Source organism: Cavia porcellus, unplaced genomic scaffold, assembly GCF_034190915.1.
Source record: "Cavia porcellus strain 051 isolate PalLab524CR breed Dunkin Hartley unplaced genomic scaffold, mCavPor4.1 scaffold_33, whole genome shotgun sequence".
Lineage (NCBI taxonomy): Eukaryota > Metazoa > Chordata > Mammalia > Rodentia > Caviidae > Cavia > Cavia porcellus.
Window position 1 is genome coordinate 34,060,067 of NW_026947516.1, and position 20,682 is coordinate 34,080,748.

General features: G+C 39.8%; 2 protein-coding genes across 60 annotated transcripts in view; one reads left to right on the forward strand and one right to left on the reverse strand.

Moving 5' to 3' along the window:
- Tasl (TLR adaptor interacting with endolysosomal SLC15A4) overlaps positions 1–18,641 on the reverse strand; it is a 111,227-nt gene extending 92,586 nt beyond the window's left edge. For 45 of the 49 annotated variants that reach the window (XM_063242859.1, XM_063242857.1, XM_063242831.1 and 42 more), the window contains exons 1-3: positions 18,314–18,641; positions 16,107–16,241; positions 14,206–14,323 (exon numbers count right to left, since the gene is read on the reverse strand). The gene's annotated coding sequence lies outside the window, so the exon portion shown is untranslated. The remainder of the gene's footprint in view (positions 1–14,205; positions 14,324–16,106; positions 16,242–18,313) is intronic. The other 4 variants (XM_063242861.1, XM_063242840.1, XM_063242854.1 and 1 more) reach the window with 3 other exon arrangements.
- A 199-nt stretch (positions 18,642–18,840) lies between these two features.
- Gk (glycerol kinase) overlaps positions 18,841–20,682 on the forward strand; it is a 117,487-nt gene continuing 115,645 nt past the window's right edge. For all 11 annotated transcript variants that reach the window (XM_063242821.1, XM_063242822.1, XM_063242823.1 and 8 more), the window contains exon 1: positions 18,841–19,075. In XM_063242821.1, coding sequence (XP_063098891.1) covers positions 18,998–19,075 — 78 coding nt within the window. In that variant the 5' untranslated portion in view covers positions 18,841–18,997. The remainder of the gene's footprint in view (positions 19,076–20,682) is intronic.

Sequence of the window (20,682 nt, forward strand, 5' to 3'; positions counted from 1 at the left end):
CCAGATATTTCATAGGGTGGGCCAGTGAGAAAAAAGTTCACAGTTTATAATTTCTAGTTTTTGAATAATGCTTACTTAATGCCATATAGTTCTTCTCATGTAACTATATTCATATTGTTAAAGTGATTATTGCTTTATAACCCATTATCTCCTGCTTATATATTTTTGGACTAAAATTTGTTTCTACGTATCAACTTGGAATATCTTTCTTACTGAGTTGTGTTCATTTAACAATTAATTGCTATGGAAAAGGAGTTTGTTGTTGACAATATCCATTTTATCATGGATACTTTTATTAGTTTAATTATCAAATTGTCTTCCTTTCAGGACTGATTTAAAATCTGTGATTCTGATTCGGGGATGACAATATGCAATGTATGTACCATTATTGCTCCCTGATAGATGTGTTTCGAATACGTTTTTTGTTTTGTTTCTCTCTTTTTCTTGAAATAAATAAATAAAATAAATTCTGTGATTCTATTTGCTTTTGGCTTTGTTGGTAGAACTTTTTAATATTTAACATTTTAAACTAATTTAAAATGTATTTTGGAGATAAGAAAATATACTGCTGCAAATTAATTTTTCTCCATACTCATTTCTTTTTTTTTTTTTTTCAAGAGGAAAAAGAGAAAAACACAAAACAAACCAAAGCGGTGTAAGGGTACACGTAATACAGAACTACAAAAAACAACAAAACAAAACAAAACAAACAAACAAACAAAAAATAACAGTAAGAAATCACCTGTTAGTATATTACATATTATCATCTTGAAAATAGTTCCTCAAATCACAGTATCAAAGAATACAAGGTGGACATTCAAACAGGTAGACTGCAAACAGCTGTGTTCAATGATCCAAAAACATTGATACAGTCAGCTATTTAACACCCCTAAACACACTTGCTGTTATATCCGTTAGAGCTCTTTTTCTTTTTCTTTTTTTTTTCCCTCTCTTTTTTACAACAAAATTCACACACTTTGGATTTCATTACTCCTTAGTGCTTATTACTTTTTTTTGGTGGGGGGGAAGAATACAGTCAAATATGGCAAAACAAAGCTGTCAGTCAATACCAAGGATAGACATAGCACATGGTGTAGAACAGAGTACAAGTTTATCAACAATGGTTATCAACGTTGTCCCTTGTTTCCTTAAAAAGAATTGTCTATCTCATTAGATATTATAAAGTTGGACAAAACAGTAGAGAACAAGACCAATAAAACTTAGGCATTGTAAACATTACAGGACTTCCAAAGAAGACAATAGTCAAACCAGAATGGGTATCTTAGTGAATCTTATTGTCTTCAAAGTAGTTGCCTATGTCTTCAAACTTGATACTACCATATAGAATGGAACAGAGTCTAATCAGTCAAAACAAGATTGTAGGAGTACTACAGGACTTCAAAACAAGTTAATAGGAAATCAAAAAGAGTTACTATTTATATACCCTAATTTTTTGAATTTTTTCTTTAATTAAGACAAACATAAGAAATGACTAAATAATTTTTTTTAAAACAATAAGGGGGAGATTGAGGTAAAACAGGACATAACAATATAACAATAGAGGTCCCAGCATGACTGTTTCAACAACCTAGTACTTCACCACCATATAACCTGACTTAATATTAGTTACCATAGTGTCTTTTTCCTTGAAATATTTGGATAAAACTTCATATACTCTAGCTTCAAATATTTTCAAATCAAGAAGCCCAGAATAAAGCCTTTCTAATTAATGAGTGAAAACTTTATAAGGCTCCAAGGCCACCTAATGGGGAATCATGATTACCACATATTTTTATATATTTGAATCATTACTTACATTAGGGAAACTATTCGGTATTCACACATGCGAGATTGATTTATTTCACTTATGTCCATACTCATTTCTATTTTCCTTAACATAATATTCCTGATTCAGTTTTATTACTTAATGCCATTTAACTGGTCCCATATCAGATCTTAAATGTTTTAAATCTGCTTTTTATGTCTATTCTACCTCAACATTCTATGTTTTCTACTTAAGATATGTAGTACTTGAAAATAATGATAATTGTTTAAAAATTTATCAGAATAAATCTTACACTGTTATTGTCTTTTTGCCAAAAATGTATTTTGGTGGCATATTTTTTCAAAAACAGTTTACTAAAGATATTCAAGTTCCATTATGTATTCTATTAAGAATTTAACTGGTAATATAGTGAATCTATAAATTAATTTGTAAAATATCTCTTCATCATAGTCTTCCCAAAGAGAATGTATATTTCTCTTATGTTCAAATTTACTATTTTTGCCGTAACAGTTGCTGAATATTCCTCTGTAAGTTACAGATGTTTCTTACTAGATTAGTACATACTTATTATTTCTATTATCTCTTACATTTCTAAAGCTTGGATCAAGTCCAAAATATTTTTTGATCACATAGTTACTCTAGATTTTGTTAACACAGCACTTTGCTGTCCATTATCTCACTGGAATTATCCCACCAATCCTGTGAGACAGGTCAAATTTCAGGCATGTGACTTCAGACGTGAAGATATGCAAGAAGTTACATGGTCACTCAGCACTAACAAGTGTAAGTGAGTCTCAAGCCCAAACCTGGAACTGTTTATTCCTCCTTATTGGACTGCATAAGAAAATATTAAGGGCCAAGCATGGTGGCGAATACCTGTAATCCTATCAGTTGGGAGGCTGAGGCAGGATTATTATTGTGATTTAGAGGCCAGCCTGAACTACACAGTGAGACTCTATCTCTAGAAAAATCAAAACTCAAAAAAAGAAAGAGAGAATATTGAAATGGCAAGTTATTATTGTTATTCTTTATAATTTCCCTCAGATCAATAAAAATTTGTGAATCCTCATATGGTGCAACGAAAAGCATAAAAATTTTGGCATGGTCATTTATTATTCTTTTGACAATTAACCTTTGCTTATCTATAAAATTGAGGACCATTTGACATGCCTACTTTGCAAGATTTTAAAGATAAAACAACATATATATATGAAAATACCCTAGATATATTGCTTTAAAAGTCACCAAATGTGAGGAGCTATCTCTAAGGTTTCTTCCAACACATCACAAATATTCTATCTAACACAGTCTATCATTTGAGGCTAGTAGGAGAGCAATTATACCCAATGTCATTAAGGATACAATAATTTTACTTAATAATTACAAATACCATCTCTTACTGAAGGTGGCAGTGCTGGTTGCAGGAGGCCAGCAACTTGCCTATTTTTTAGATTTTGAAATTCTCTTAAGTGTTTCTATAATAACTTTACGTTTTAAAACTGTAAATGAAATTATGTTTTGCATTAGAATGTGATACTTTATGTCCTGTTTGAAGATATCCCCCAAAAGCCTCATGCAATCATCATAACTGGGGTTTATCAGAGATGCCTGAATCTAGTATTTGTGGTGCTGAATCAAGGATATGATGCTGGGATTGATTCACGGTGCTATGTTAAGACTAAAACTGCCCCAACCTAAGTGTACTACCCATCTTAAAGGTGGGTAGCCTGGATAACATATAAGGGACAGAAAGAGGGCTAGTGAGTTTCTTTCTGCTTTTCTCTTGCTTGCTGCCTTCTGCCTAAACTACTTTGCCATGAACTGTTTTTTCTCTAAAACTCCTGTTTGTCATACTACCCTTCCTTGGAGCCAGCAGACTATGGAATGAAACCTCTCTAACCTGTGAGCCAAATAAACTGTTCCTTCTTTAATTTTGGGTGTTGGCTATTTGGTGTCATCAATGAGAAAAAGTAACTGCTGCTATTGTTAATATATACCACTGGGATGTCACTGGTACTGAAGTTAAAATTCCAGGCAAGTGATTTGTGCAATTCCTCCAAGCTAGACTTTATGCTTACTCTCCATATTATGACATTCTTGGCTAGAATTGCAGCATCCTTGTTAGTTCTTTAAATAGGTTAGAAGTCATTGTGCCTCCCTTTTCCCTTTCTGTTACCTATGTGGATAGCAATGTGAACTAGTGAAAATAGAGAAGAGTTCATAAGAAGAGATTAAGGCACTTTGGTGTCCCTATTAACACTGGATTTTGGGTACCTTATTTAGTATAATTAGCCCATGGGCAAAAATTGTGAAGGTCATATCATTTTTCCTCCAGCTCCTAACTTTTCTCTTGGGACCTTTATTTGACCTTATACCCAATTCTTTTCCTATTAAAAGAAACCAAATTTGAGAAGCAAAAAATTTAGAGGAAAGTGCATAGTTTTGGCATTGGAAAACGTATGTTGTTATCTTTATTTTCCCACTTTGAATTTGATTCACTTCAGATTAATCATTTAAATCCTGAGCTATCGTTTTGTCATTTATAAATTCAGGTCAGTGATGTCTAGTTGAATGTTGTCTGCAGATATAACAAATAGAAAGGTATCTATATAATTTATATATTTAAGTTATTAATTTATTAAGAAATAGACATGAATATTTAATGGAATATCCTCACATCAATGTGCAAATAACCCCAGGGTCCCTATACATGCTGTTGCCCTGGCTGGAATGACTTCTGCCCTTTATTTTCAGTGTTCTGACTCTAAAAGACTGGTAGAATTCTCTTATTATAGGCTCCTATAGCATTTATGATTGTTTTCTTTTTTTCTTTTTATCAGTACCAGGGATTGAACTCACGACCATGTGCTTGCAAGACAGGTGCTTATGCTGCTGAGCTAAATCCCCAGCCCCCAGCCCCTATGATTGTTTGCATACAATATATCAAACCCATGGGCACTCTACACTGAGATACAGTCCCAGCCCACCCTCCTTTTTTAAACTTTTTGATGTAGTGTCTCACTATGTTGCCCCAGGATGGTCTTGAATTTATAGTCCTTCTGTCTCATCTCACAAGTAGTTAGGATTACAGGTATGGCCATTGAACACAATTTTAAGCTGCCATTTTGTCTGTACTACAGATTGCAATGTCCATTTACCTGTTACATCTCCCTCTAAAGCAAGTGGAGTGCTTTGATAGCAGAAACTTTAAGGACACACAGCCTAGGAGGTCCAGGTAAAATAACAGAATACCCAATAGATAACTAACACAGATGGAAGGCAAGGGAAAGATAGATAAAACAAGTGCTGATAAAAATAATAACACAAAACACACTTTGCGATATGCTGTGGGGTTAAAATCAGAACGGATCTTATTATCTTGGGCAATCAACTTCATAGAAGAAGTGGAATTAGACACAGGCCCTGAAGAAGGAGAATAATTTGATAGGTATAAATTGGCAACACAGCATTCCAGATAGAACAGTATGGTCAATGGTACAGAACAGGTAAAGAGCAGGATGTGTTTGGAGAACAGCAACTACCTTTGCTGGCAACGGTTACAGTACACATGGGGAAGTTGTGAGAGATGAAGCTGGAAAGGTAAACAGGAGCTTACTCTGAATTCAGAGATGAGGAAGTTTACAGAATTCACCCTGCAGCTTGGCCTATGTCAGCTTCTTCCCATAAGTGCAGTGAGTAAGCCCTTTCCTTATTTCTTCTAATATTTACAGTAAGGCTGCAGCTTCCTCGCCTCCATTGGTAACTGGCTTGGATTAGGAACCTTTCCTGAGGCCATCCGAGTAAACCTCTGCTTCTGCTTTACTACTATCGCCCCTCCCCTCCGGCAACAGTTTACACTTACTGAGTCTTCTGACTTTGTAATCCTGATTCTGCTCCTCAAATAATCAAGACCAATCATATAGGCATGAGCCCATTTTGAATTTGGTTTCTGAAAATAGTTATATGATTTGACACATAATCTACACATGACAAATTAAAGCAACAGATAAAGTTAAACCAGTAACTTGACAATGGAGTCACTTAGACAATAGTAAGGAGGAGTGGGGTGAAAGGCAGGAAGTTTTGCAAGACAGAAACACTGTTAGCTAGCAGCCCTTTTTTTCCTGGCAAGCCCTGAGGACCTTTAATAGCCTTGAGTTTCTGGCCCTACGCAATTCTGATCAAAGTAGAGTGTCTGGAGCCTGAAATCATCCTGCCTTCTTGGACTAATACTCGTCATACTGAGACCTTGCCTCTGACCTTTACCTTGTTGGCCTGAAATATAACTGTATTCCTGTGCTACTTTCCTGATATGCACAGTTTTCTCATTCTAAGGAGTATAGCTCTTCTCTGATTTACCTGGCTGGCATACTCTGCACTGTGGGGCCATGTCTTATGGCGCCATATTGGATTAATAGTAATAATAGCACTGATACAGACCAATACTATATCTACTTAAACTCCATCAGTTTGATTGCAATAGATATTAGAAATCATTCTTTAGCTGAAGCATAAGGAGCATAGGTTCAAGTCTAAACTAGACAACTCTGAAATCCTGTCTCAAAATAAAAGAAAATGGGATGGATATGTAGCTCTATGGAGAAGCACTTGCCCAGGTTGGATGCCATAAATAAATCAGCTGTTCTTTTTTTAAATTAGTATGTTTGCAGTATATGCATTTTATAATTGTTTTGAGAAGTTGGTGCATGTACATAATACAGCTTACTATGTTTTCTTCCCCTTCCCTGTTCTCCCTGCTTCTCTAGTTCCCCATTCCCTCTTTTCATTATTGTTTATATTTTTAGCCTCAGTTCATATCTACGGCACATAACTGCCATGGTCATTGATGTTGTTAACACCCTCCCTGTACATAGCATACCTTCACTCTACCTACAAGTCATTCTTATAGGTAAATTAGTTTCTTTATCCTGTAGGCCCATCTCTCTTAGATCTTTAACATGACACCACCACTAATGTCTCTGTTGTTCCAAATGTGAGTATGAAGATATAAAAAGGGGCAGTTTACTAGGTGGTATGACGAGCCTCAATCTTCAGCCCTATCTCTATGCAGACACTTGCCCTTTCTCACTGAAGGTACAGTTCACTTCTCTCTACCCCTTGTCTTTAGGTTTGGCCATGTAACTTGCTTTGGAGAATGAGATCTGAATGGACCATCAGTATAACAAATTTCAAGTCTAGGCCTTAATTGACTTACATGTTCCTAATTGTCCCTTTGTATTTCTGCCATCATCATGAAAACATGTCCACTAGAAAGCCATCTCATTGATCCAAAGAGGAAAACAACACACATAGAGCAGAATCACTTAACTCAATATATAGCCCGTGTCAAGTAAGATAGGTCACTCTAGCTGGCAGGGCCTGAAACATACAGAGCCAAACCCAACCTAGATGTGCGGAATTCCAGGCAACATGCAGATGCACAAGATCTCTGCCCACTTCATCTATTCTATGTCACCACTAACCAGTTTGAGACAGTCACTTGCTCACGGAGCAATAGGCAAATAAGCTGAGCCAATCAGACCTTCCTGAGGGTTTGCATTTGCAGATTATAATAAAAAGGGATGGAGCTTTCTAGACTTGAAACTGGGGGGGTATCATTAGCAACATGATAAATGGTCAAGAAAACTGTTATTCAGAGGGATGAAGGAAAACAATAAATATTTAGAGTTCAAGAGGAGCGAGAAAAAGTAACAGAGAACAGATCTGGAGAATGGACTCAGTTCTCTAAGGCTTCTCACATCCAGTACATATGAAGCCTGCTGAGCCGCAGATCTCATATCTAAAACATTGCCTGTTCTGGGATAAAAATTCTCTCACTTTCCCATTCAAAACATGCACCTGCACACACACTGAGTTTTGTTTTTAGCTAGCATAAATGGATTTTTTTCTTGAAACTGAAGAACTGACCAAGATACTTTCCATAATGGAAGAAGGACAGGCAAGCAGGTATATGATTAGTATTTCCTCACATAGTGGAAAACTAAATTCCCTGTACAGGTAGGATGTATTACTTTTTTTCTGCATAACAAACCATCTTGAAATTTAGGGGCTTACAACAAACTATTTTGTTTAGCTCAAAATTTAGATTGTCTATGATGGTGAGAATATTTGGAATGATTGACATTTCTGGCCTTGGCTGGCATAGCTGCGGCTGGGTATGTTAGAATGATTTCACTTCTATGTCTGGTGATTAGGAAGCTAGTTTCCTCAGAAAAACTCAACATAAATGATATGTCTCTACTCCATGGGGTCTTCCATTCTCCAAGACCCTAGTGCAGGTTTCTTCACGTTAGTTTGAGGAGTCCTCAACAAACAACAGAGGAAATCGAGCCGCATTTAAGAAACACATGTTAGCTAAGTGTATTGGTGCCTGCCTGCAGTCCCAGTGAAGTAGAGGTTGAGACAGAAGAATCATAGATTCAGGACCAGTCTGGGCAACTAATTGAGACCATGTATCAAAATAAAAAATTTAAAAAGTTGCTGAGGTAAGAGAAACAAATTCAAGTAAAAGTTCATTATTAAGTCTCCGTTCATATTATATTTACTACTGCCTTAATTGGTGACTCAAGGTGGATGCAGACTACCGAGGGCTCATTTATAAGAGGAAGTGAATATGTTAGAACCTATAATTGCAAAAATATACCATACACTACAATGGACAGGGGAGAGGTAAAGGGAATGTTGTTCAAGAAGGGGTTATGAGCAAAAGCTAAGGCCAAAAAAGTCGGATTGCTTTGCTTTGCTTTGTTTTGTTTTGGCTTTGTCTTTTTTTCTGAAATTGCTATAGTCAAGGTTTATAAGCAAAAAGACTTAATAGAGGACACATAATTTATAGGGTTATTTTATAATGTTTATCCAGAGAGTCAAGTGCAGAAGAGTATAGGCGATCCACCCACACTTTAGAGATCCAAAGAATCCAGCTGAGGGTCTGGATCTCTTGGCAATGTCCTGCATGAGTCCAGCTGAAGACCTAGAGCCCATGGCGATTTCCTCCATGAGTCTAGCTATAGGCATAGAGAATACAACAATGTCTCATGTAAGTCTGTATCAAGTATTTGCACTGGGAAGAACCAAAAGACAGTGGTAGAAGCTAGAAAGTCCATGCCAGCAGGTTGAAGGATTTGTGCCAACAGGCTGAGATCTGCACTGAAGCCAAGAAGTAATGCCCAGAGTAAGGACCAGAGCTCCCCCAAAAAAACCATAGCCATCCTCAGCGACAGGGAGGACCTGAGCTCCTCTAATGCTGAGAAAAGCTGAGTTCATAACAGGAAACCCAGCATAACAAACTTCTTCAGGAGAATTAACAGCACAACACGTTATCTTCCCATCCAATTCTCTTTTTATGCTGTTGGCAGCAATCCTCAGGTGGGTCTTCCATACCTAAAACCATGGTGACTCAGTTCAACTGCGTGTTACAAACTGACCATTAGTTAATCCAAGAAAAAGTACTGAGGATTGAAGTCAACAATGTAACAGTGAGTTAGAAACCCATCCTCTCCCTTTTTGAAAGTGTTTCACTAACCTGCTAAATTACCCAGGCTGGGCTCAAATGTGTAGGACTCCTACTTCAGTCTCTCAGAGTATGGTTTGACAGGCATGCACCACTGTACCACTGGGAGTGGTATTTTTAAGAGAATGGGATTAAGAAAACTTCCAGCTTGCTATAACTTTACCTTACTCTCTTATTGGAATATATACTTTCCTTTTTCTTATTTAGAAACATGATTACAATAGAATTAACAGGGAGAAATACTAAGAGGATGGAACTAAAGTTTTTCCTGAATACGAGGATCCATATCATAAGTTATCTTGTACTTGATAGGAGAAATAGCTCCCAGATAACAGAATTACAGGAGGAAAAAATCTTCTATGCAAAACATTTCAGCCGGGCGTGGCTAGGAAATTTAAAGGAAAAAAAAAAGGCATAATGGCACAGGCCTATAATCCCACCACTTGGAGGCAAGAGGATCATAAGAACATCAAGGCTAGCCTAGGCTACATACTGAGGCCTTCTCTCAAAAAAAAAAAAAAAAAAAAAAAAAACCACCCAGAAAAGGGATGCTAGAAAAGGCACCCAACCTTAATTGAAATGTAAAGGAGGCTTCTGTTTGTTTTTTGAGACAGGGTCTCTTTGTATTCCACACTGCTCTTGAAATCACTATGTAGCCCAGGCATCCCAGAGTGGCTTTGAATTTGCAATCCTCTTGCCTCAGCCTCCCAATTGCTGAGATACAGGCATGTACCACTATGCTCAGTGCTTTTTTCCTTTAAACATCCTAACCACATAATGGTGAATCATAAGTTAAAAGCAATCACACTGTTCTCTTTCTTGAACACATATTACAGACTGGGGTCCATATTGGAATATTGGCAAACTGGAGATTTCCAATGTCTGAAGTAATAATGGTTCTGTTACTCATGAAATATGCAGAGTCTACATGTCAATACTACCCTGAAGCAAGTTCTCTTCAATAGGCAGAGATATCATATTATCCTATCCCCAAGAAGAGGGAGTCAGGAGAGGAAAGTCACACAAACTTTTGGTTTCCACATCACGGAAATTCTAACTTATAAACAGGAGTTATTTCCCTTTTAACCAGGTTCCTCTTATTATGTTGCCTAACTTCAAACCAATGGTTGTGACATTACCTTCATTTTCCGGAAATCAGGCACAAACTACAAAAGAGAATTTCCATTAATCAGCATTTATGGGAAAAGACATGAAGGAGACACATTAAGGTACATTTGAAAATGTAGCACTCCAGAGGCTGACACAGGTGGATCGCAAGTTTGAGCCCAGCCTGCACTACATAGTTTTGAGAAGCTGTTTCAAAACAAATGAAAGCAAGAAAGAGAAAAAGAAAGAAGGAAATACAAATAGAAAATGTACTTGAAAGTGCTCAGAAACAGAGATTTGGAAACCAACTGTTTTTCAAGGGAGAAAAAAACAAACAAATAAAACTAGCAAAACAAAACTGGGAGTCTGAGGCCAGAGGATCACAAGTTTGAGCACAACCTTGGGCAACTTAGGAATTTAGAGAGATCCTGTCTTTAAATAAAAATGGGCTGAGGATACATACAGCTCAGTGTGAAGATCATGAGTTCAAATTCCCATATTACAATGGGAGGGAAGGAAGGAAAGAGGAATGGAGGAAGGAAGAGAAAGAGAGAAAATTCTATTCTCCATAAGTGATTTCATGTTGTGTTAATAGCTTTCAAAATATTTAAAATAGCCTTAGCATTTACAAAGTTTACTTATACCTGGTACTGATAAAAAATAAAAAAATAAGTTTACTTACAATAAAAAATTAATTTAATAAATTTTATTATCAGTCAGGTGTGGTGGTGGACACCTGTAATCCCAGCACTCGGGAGGCTGAGGCAAGAGAATCATTGCAAGTTCAAGAATAGCCTAGGCTACAGAGTGCAAGGCCAGCCTGAACTGCACAGCGAGACACTGTCTCAAAAAGGACAAAAACATTTAATAAATAAATTTTATTATCATCAAGGAAATCTACCAATCCAAGCAAAGTGGCCAACAGTAAGGGAGGATGAGGCTGTAAAATGGAAGTAGCAACAGGAGGGAAAGTGTGCTCATTTTTCAACCAAGGTAGTAGTGAACACCGGAACAAGCAATGAGATGAGGAAGATGAATAAGGGACAGAACCATCCAAATATACCAAACATATTCCTATAATTTTTAAAATACACTTTATATTTTAGAGCTGTTTAAGGTTCACAGGAAAACTGACCAGAAATTACTGAGATTTTCCAGGTACCTCCTGACCCCACACCTTTATCACCTCCCCCATTACCAACATTCCAGCCCACAGTGATACATTTGTTGCAGTCATAAGCATAAGGGAACACATCATCAGCGAAAGTCCATAGTTTGCATTAGAGTCTCTCTTGGCATGGAACACTGCATAGGTTTGGACACATATATGATATATATTCAAAACGATAGCATCATACAGAATATTATGGCAACCAATACATTTTTTTTTACTGTCTTTATAGTCTTGCTTTTTCTAAAAAGTTCCACAGTTGGAATAATGCTGTATTAACTTTTCAGACTGGATTCCTTAAGTAATATGCATCTAAGTTTCTTCCATGTATTACCATTGTTTGGAAGCTGATTTAATTTTGAACTGATAACGCTCCACTGCCTAATGTACAACCGTGTATTTAGCTATTCACTTGTCGGAGGATATCTTCACTGCTTCCAAATTTTGGACTTATGAATAAAGTTGCTATAAACATTTTACAGGCATTTGTTTGGACATATTGTTCACTTTTAAGTAAATACTGAGGTGACTCTGGAGAACATGGCGGACAGACAACAGCAACTACTGAACGCTCTCTAAAGGCTCGGCTCAGAGGCCAGGAATGATGCGGACTAAGGAGATACGAACCAGTAGAGATATGCTCTGCTGACTCAGGAACGAACTGGGCTGAGAGAATACAACTTGGAATACAGTCCTGGCGCTAAAATAGGAACAGAAAAATCTCGGTGTGGAGGCTCGACTCCGCGCCATTGGAAACCGCGGCTTGGATTTCCTGCCGCGCGGCGGCCGGCTACCTCCACAGCGGCTCAGCAAGGAGAGACGCGACCCCCGAGCTCTGGGAACGGGCGTCTGGGAACGGTCTCGGAAACGCGACGGGCAGGAAGGAAGGCTGACTAGTGGCGAGGTGAGCGAGGAACTGACTCCCTACCCCAGTCTGACTCCAGCGGAGGATTTTCTGGGCGCGGGCAGTCCTGTAAGAGCAGGGCGCGGTGGCAACTGCAGCCGCGCATTTCCCTCTCGGACGGGATTGGTGAAAGGTGCCTGGCCGGAGGGACGCTGCTCGCGGACTCCCTAGGCTGGCCTAACCCAGATCCCAGAGCCTGACGGTGGCCCGGAGGAGCGACCGACTTCCGCGTAGGCTGCCTCCTCCGCAACTCCCTGGGGCGCAGCGGTGAGCTGGAACAACTAGCCAGCGCAATTCGATCAAGCTGTAGCTGACAGGCAGGGAAGCCGGGCCTCCTGTGTAAGATTACATTTTATAAGGAACAGAAAATATGGGGAAGGGAAGCAACAAAAAAGGCTCCTCGACCCCCAATCCTGAGAATCAGGCAATAGTGGACACTGTACCAATATACATTAAGCGCCATTTAGAGAGCCTCATAGACCAATTCAGGAATGAAGTTATCAATGACCTGAAGCTAGAAGTATGCAGAATAGTTAGAGAAATGCTAAGCACCACCCAGGAAAAAGCAGATGGTGGAGTGGAAGAACAGAAAAAGAGGGGAAAATTGCTTGATGGAGAAAACAGTGTAAAGGCTGTGGGTTCAATTCTTAGTATCTCCCCAAAAAGCAGAACTCTGTGATAATACACGTGATGCAAACATGTGTGCGTTGCATCAGGTGTAGTGGTGAAGGTCTCCAATCCAAGTACTTGGGAGGCTGAGCCAGGAGGATTGCAAGTTTAGAGGCCAGCATAGGCTACAGGGGTTACATAAGCAAATTCAAGGCCAGTCTAGACTGTGTAGGAAGAGCCCATCTCAAAATAGAACAAAAACAAAACAAAACAAAAAATACAAGGTAAGAGTTGGAGCTTCTCCACAGCCTTTCATCTGCAGGTTAGATTATTTTTCTTATATCATGGAAGCTAAATTCCAAGAGGTTTTATTTATTTTTTGAGATGGGGTCTTCCTGTGTAGTTCACATTTGTCTCAAATTCACTACTTAGTCCAGACTGGCCTCAAATCAACAGTAATCCTTCAGAGTGCTGGAATTATAGGAAAGCACCACCGTGCCCTGCTCCAAGAGGTATTGAAAGGCTCACTTCTGCGCAAGTACTTTTCAAGTCTCTATTCCTGTCAAGTTTGCTAACATCCCATTGCTTATGCAAGTTACATGGTCCAAGACCAAGATCAACAAGGGAGGGCCCAACAAAAGGGCACTGTTACTAGAAGGCATGAGTCAGGAGCCACCTATCTAGCAGCCTACAGCACTCATTCATTCATTCATTCATTCATTCATTCAATACTTCTAAAACACTTGGGCTTCATCGCTGTCATTCCCTATACTGTTTAGCCACTCTAGTACCCTAAGACATACCAGTGAAATGCTGCCTCTTCTTTTTGTATGGGATCCCAAAAATAACATGAACAATTAAAAATTTATTGAGCATCTAAAAAAAGATCAGGATAAAATTCTTGGAAGGAGCCTATCTTGTTGCATTTAGATGGCACAGAATAAAAGAGGGTAAAAAAGGGGTAACAGATCTGCATCATTATCAGTTAATTTACCCTAAAATTTTATATATCAATATCTTAATCACTTGGTTCATAGCTGAGATCTAATACTGGGGGAGGAATTGCACTAACAATTCATGAAACAGATTTCTTTTACCTCATTATTTCACCATAGTTTCCACAAACTGGCCCACAGCCCAGTGGTTCAGAAAGCATGGTCACTGAATCAACATCATCAGGGAACTCATCAACACTGCACATCCTCAGGTCTCACCCTGGAAACAAGAAATCGCAGAGCTGCAGCCCAGCAACCTGGGTTTTAACAAATCCTCTAAATGTTTCTAATTCAAGGAAGCCAGAGAATCACTACAATTTCCTCACCCCATTCTCACTGCAATACTGTGTAAAGTGACACACAATTTTAGGTAGTCACATTTAAATTACTAACATGTATGTAAGGGAACTCTCCAATTTGCAAGAGGAAGGGAGTGGTTCCCAATTTTGCCATTTAAACGAAGTAAAATTTAATTTCTAATCTGTCTTTGTCTTTGATTAGCAGAAGCAAATAACTTCACATTATCTATTTAATTCATCCATGAAATAACAAAGCACCTGTGCTCTTTACTGTAAATCTCTCCAGCACTTTCTGTGCTATGCTTTCTATGTCCACATCAATTTATAGCCAAATCATCATTAGAATAGGAAGGAGGGAGTAAGGAAAGGCTACCTTTCCAAATAGACTAGATTGGACAAAAGGTGTTACCAATCAGGCAAATATAAGAAGATCAAGAAGTGTTGCCTGAAAAACAATACACCATTGAACAAGGAGAAACTCCCAAAATGCTGAGTTTGTATTCTCTAAAATTGAGGAATAAAAACTGTAGGAACAATAATTAAGAGTAGGAGGAATTTATGGAGAGAAAGAAAGCTTCGGAGAGGGATATAAAGGGGTCTGGAATTCAGGTTGCCTTTCAACCCTGCTTCTCAAAGGTGTTTTACTGAACAAGGCCTCAAGGTGAGGTGGGGTTAAGGTGGGACAGAACTATAACTAATCAATAGGATTACACTAAGTCACTTAGGTAATATTTTTTTTCACTTAGGTAAATATTGATGCAATGCCAACTCATAGGATGGGTGTGCGGTGGGTCAAAACTATGGTCAACCAATAACTATACAGCAAATATAGTCAGTATGGTAATATTGATTAAATGGGAATCAAATGGGGAAACAAATCCATGGACAAGGACTTTCCTGGAAGGAGTGGGTTAAGGAAGCTTTGGTCCTCCACCCCAAGGTGATCTATGCCTCCCTAGAGTATCAATCACTGCTGTTCATTTCTAGGAGAAATATATGGGTGAGTACTTCTTTTTCCTGAGCCCTGGCCTTCAGTGAATGTATTTCCAGCCACAAGAGTCTTCTGCAGTGACCTCTTGAGGGCCCAGCTCATTCTGACTGCCTACAATATTTTTCCCTAATTTAGCAATTTATAATACCACCAGCAAAAGCTTCTCCAGGCAAATGTAGGCTTTCTGCTCATATAAATTTTGTGTATGAAAACCAAGAACAGGTAAAACATGAAAAAGAAGTGAAATACTCAGAGATTGTCCAAGGGGGATTAACTAAGATTTCCTGTTCTACCAGTCAGAAGTCATCATAGAGAGCTTTAGATGACTCAAACTATTTCAATTATTTGCAGGAATGACCTTGCTCCTGATTTTCACCTCTGGGTTTCTTTGGCAGAAACAGATGTGACAGTCTAACTATGTTATGCCTTTTTTTGATACGTCTTGGTAAATTTCAAAATTACCTAGGTGGGGTTTTAATTTGCAAACCTCAACCTCAAGTACTAGGAATACCAGCATGTGCCACAATACTTGGCTATAACCATGCTTCTTGTACAGTGCTCTCACAGGCATCACATCAGTTAAATTACCCATTAGCCCATCCACGTCAGTGACAGTGACATTTCCCCTATTTTACAAAGGAAAAAATGAGTTACACAAGGTCACAAAGATTAAGTGCTGAATGACAGGGTAAAGATCAGAGCAAGGACCTTACATTTCCAGTCCAGTGTTTCTTGTACTGCTTGTTTTGACATCAGATCTTACAGGGGTGAATAGGTGGTCCAGCATTCCATCTTCTTCGTTTTCATCCATCATCCTGGTATCCTTGCACTTTCATTTCCTCAGGCTGCTGTAAAAGGGCACTCAGTTTGATATCCAGAAACTGACATTCTAGTATCTCACTTATGCTTTCTGGGCCCCTAGCTGTCCCCTTGTTACTTCCAACTTTCTCACTGGTAGTCTGGAAAGTGGAACCAGAGCATCTATTGGTTGATTTTTACATTTATAGAGAATTTTCAGATTTTAGCTGCAGTTTAATGAGTTGAAAAATGTGAGCAAATGAGAGTAATTCCAAAAGGTTACAGTTCCATGAAATTAAATATTTAGGGTGTGGAGCTGAGATGGGCCACACTAGACCTTTCTGTTTAAGACACTTTCTTCCCATTTCCTGGTCTCTGAAACCATTAATATATATATTAATTTCTGAAAATTCAAGTAATATTTTGGCTTTCCAGTTTTGCTTTAGTGAAAAGAATGAATGTGGGATACACAACTATTGTAGGAAAAATATGTGAATACTTTATCTCTCCTCTACATCTAGTCCTATGTATTCTGAAATGACTAAACTGTAATCCCCACCATGTTGGTAAACAATTTGCTGTCCTGTTAGAATCTGAGCCAAAAGTGTGTGAAAGTTCAAACATGCTCAGGGATTTTTTTTAATTAATGGATTGATGTCGTAGGCTTGGTGACTTTGTTTTTACTGACTTCTGGAATCAAGGAAATTCTTACTCAGGTCATTTATTTAATTAATGCCTTTCACAGTTTCTGGAAGCAAGACAGTTTAGTTTATACCTTAATGCTTGCCTATATCCTTGCCTATCTCTTCCTATTCTAGGAAGTTCACAAATACTGACTCTCCTGCCCTCCTAGTTTAAAGCAAGCTGTTAATAATTAATAATAGTTATCAAACCCAACATCTCTACAAGCAGGCTTCATCTGGAACACCAGAATCTGATGCTTAGACAAAGTGTAAGAAAATACACTTCAACAGCCAAGTGTGATTATATAAACAAAAGACAATAAATGAAGTGGTATCAACAGGAGGGGAAAATAGAAATGATGTTCCAGCCGAGCATGGTGGCAAATATGTTTAATTTCAGCACTGGGGAGACTGAGGCAGTAACATTACTGTTAGTTCCAGACCAGCCTGCGCCACAGTTAACTAAGGGCCAGCCTGGATTGCACAGTGAGATCCTGTCTCAAAAAGAGAAAAAAAAAAGAAAAAAGAAAAAGAAATGATGTTTCAAAACACTGAGATATTTGGGAAAGCAGTGGAAGAAATAAAAGAGATTAAAATGCTTTGTGTGTGTGTGGTACTATGGAGTGAACCCAGGACCTTCACACTATATCACCAGCCCTTTAAAAATGTTAAAAAATTTTGAGTTAGGTTCTAAGCAGCTAAAATGATCAGGCTGGACTTGAATGTTCGATCTTCCAGCCTCAGCGTTCCAGAATATCTCGATTACATATAGATGTGTGCCACCTTTGTCAGCTGAACGTTTTTAAAATTGATGAGTGTATGGTGCCTTACAAAATCAATTTAGATTTTCAATCAGTATTTTGAAAAAATGATACAGAATTTAAAAATACACAAGACAAATACTGCTTAGGAAACTTTTTTCAAAACAGGGTCTTGCTATGTATACGTAGTTCAGGCTGCCTTTGAGCTCAGTCGTTTTCTCCTACCTCAGTTTCCCAGTGCTAGGATTATAGTCGCATTCTAACATTTTTTAATATACACTAATATATGTATATATATAAAACGTATTTATATAAATAAAATGTATGTGCACATACAGACACACAAGTCCTAGGTAGGTTTGTAAACTATTTCTGTGAATCTTGAGCTAAAGTTTGAAAGCTCCTGGTACACAGGACTCAAAACAGTATTGGAAGGTCAAGAGACAAATCTCCCTTTCCTTGCAAGCTCCCCTCCTGAGCAGTTAGTTAAGGCAGGGAGCGGAAGCGGCCTGTAGTGGAGAGGGGAGAGCAATGTGAAGCCCGGCGAAGAGCTAGGGCACGTCAGGACAGGGAAATGCCCTTTGCTTTCTGCCTGATTGGCCAATAGAGTGATTTTAAATGTTTTCCTCAAATGCTAAACGGAAAATCATCCGAGTCCCTGGTCCCTGAAATGCTTACAAAGGTGATAGGTTCGCCAGTTGCCCGAGGTGGTTTCACATGGCTCGACGCTGGTAAGTAGTGTTATCGACATGCGCCAAACCAGGAGGTGGGCGGGCTGTGAGAAGCGCGGGAAGGCCAGGCCGGGTCGGCCCACACAGCGACTCACGTGTTCCGCACAGCCCACCGGACGAATTTGCAACTTGGGATTTTTCTGAGGGCGCGGGTGGAGGTGTTCTTTTGCAGGCCGGCGGTGTTCACTGCCAATGGGCACCGCCCGCCTCCACGCGTAGCACTGCGGCGGGATGCCTGGGACGTCTGTTCTCGAGCGTCTCACGTGATGTGCTGCGCGGGCCACCGCCTCCTCCGCGCCGGGGCCCGCCCCCGTGACGTCGCACCGCCCTCCGCCTGGCGCAGTCGTCCGCTTCTTTCCGCGTTTGCTAATTGGCCATCCCTGTGGGCAGCACGCCCCCCCACACACCGTCACGCCCCCGGAGCCTTGGAGAACGCTGTGGAGGCGGGGCCTGGGCCAAAGGGGCGGGGTGAGTAGTCCCGGCGTGGGTAAAGGGGGCTGCTTTGAGCACGGTCCGAGCGTTTCCCTGCCGCGCGCCGCCTTGCCTTTTGCTCTAGTTGCCTACCCCTCCCCCGCCAGCGCGGTCACCTGGGAAACCGGCCGCGAGAGCCGGCGGACCTGCAGCTGAGTACATGGCATCTACGAAGAAAGCAGATTTGGGGCCGTTGGTGGGAGCGGTGGACCAGGGTACCAGTTCGACACGCTTTTTGGTGAGCACGGGGTGACATCTGAGGAAGCGCTGAGTCCGGGTGGAAGCTCCTAGAGGGAAAGGCTGCTAAGTCCCCATCACGCACCTCTCCTAACCCTGGGCCCCGGGTACTGGGCAAGCGGGGAGACCGAAGAGGGACCCGGCACGCTGGGGCTGCGCCGCCTGAGATCGGTGATCTCGGCCTCCCAGGACCCTCGCGTCAGAGCCTGTGCAATCTGTCGCGGCGATGGAGCCAGGTCACGTACTATCATGGGGACTCTATCTCAGAGAGCTGAGACTCTTGGAGCATCGACGCACAGCCGCCCGCCGGCAGCAGGGGACAGGTGGCCACATTGACCGCTAGAGCCATCTTCCCCAGGAGCATTTGGCCTGCGAGGCGCAGGACGACCTTGGATGTAGGGAAAGCTGTGTCATGGCTCTGGTGGCTTAACACAGCGTCCTTTTGAGCAGTAGGACAAATAAAGTATCAACATGATGATGCGTTGTCATCCACTTCCACAGAAATTGCAGAAGGTAGAACAGAGAGGGCGGCAGAGCAAATTAAGAAGCAGCCACACTGCACTGCTTTTGCCAAAATACTTCGAAAACTTGAAAATTTTAGTTCTGATACTATGCCCATTACAAACAACTATTGTCCTTTCTGCGTTTCCCAGCATAATGTAACTGGAAATTGTTTTCTTTTTATTTTCCGTGTGTGACAGAGTTTTACCAAAATAGAGAGCTAGTTAAGTAACTCTGCTAAGTTTTGTGAGTTTAGGAGAGTGCTCTTAAAGTGATCTAATATTGAATTAAGGGAGATTAATTTGTACTTTTTCACTTAAATTAGATTTTATTGGTACATTTCAGCTACACATAACTATCATATTCATATTTGTACGTGATATAACTTTTATTATTTTTCCCCATTTACACAGCTTTGTTTCCATGTTTTTCTTTTTTTAAAAAACGTTTTCTAAGGGAGATAATGGACATATGCTGGTAAAAGTCTATGCTTTCTTTCAGTGGGCATTTCACTAACCTGGCAAGCTAAGGTAATTAGTTGTGATTTTTTTTTTTTTAAATGGTTTTAGAAAGTGAACCCGGGCCTTGTACTCGCTAGGCAATCACTTTACTACTGAGCTGTGTGCCCAACTGAGACAGCATTAAGCAGCCAGTCTAGCCTGGGACTTGCAATCCTCATGCCTCAGCCTTCTCAATAGCTGGAATTACAGGCATGGGCCGCCATGCCTGGCCTAGTTATTGATCGTTTAGTTCCCACTTGATTTCCTCATCTCAAATTATTTTACCTGTATTGTGTGTTACAAATAGTTCAGTACTTTGGCTTGAACCTAGGGCCTTCCAATTGAACTCCATTTCCAGCCCTTTTAGAATTTTTATTCTGAGACAGGGTCTCACTAAGTTGTCCAGTCTGGGTTCAAATTTGCAATCCTCCTGCCTCAACCTTCCAAAGTGTTGGGACAATGGGTGTACCACCATACCTGGTTTGCACTGTTTATCTTTTGATTGCTCAGGGCAGGGTTTTTTTTTTTTTGTCTTACATTCATGTAAATGTTTATAAAGTAATTCTGAATCATAAGTAAGACAGACTGCTTAACTGGATTTGATTAA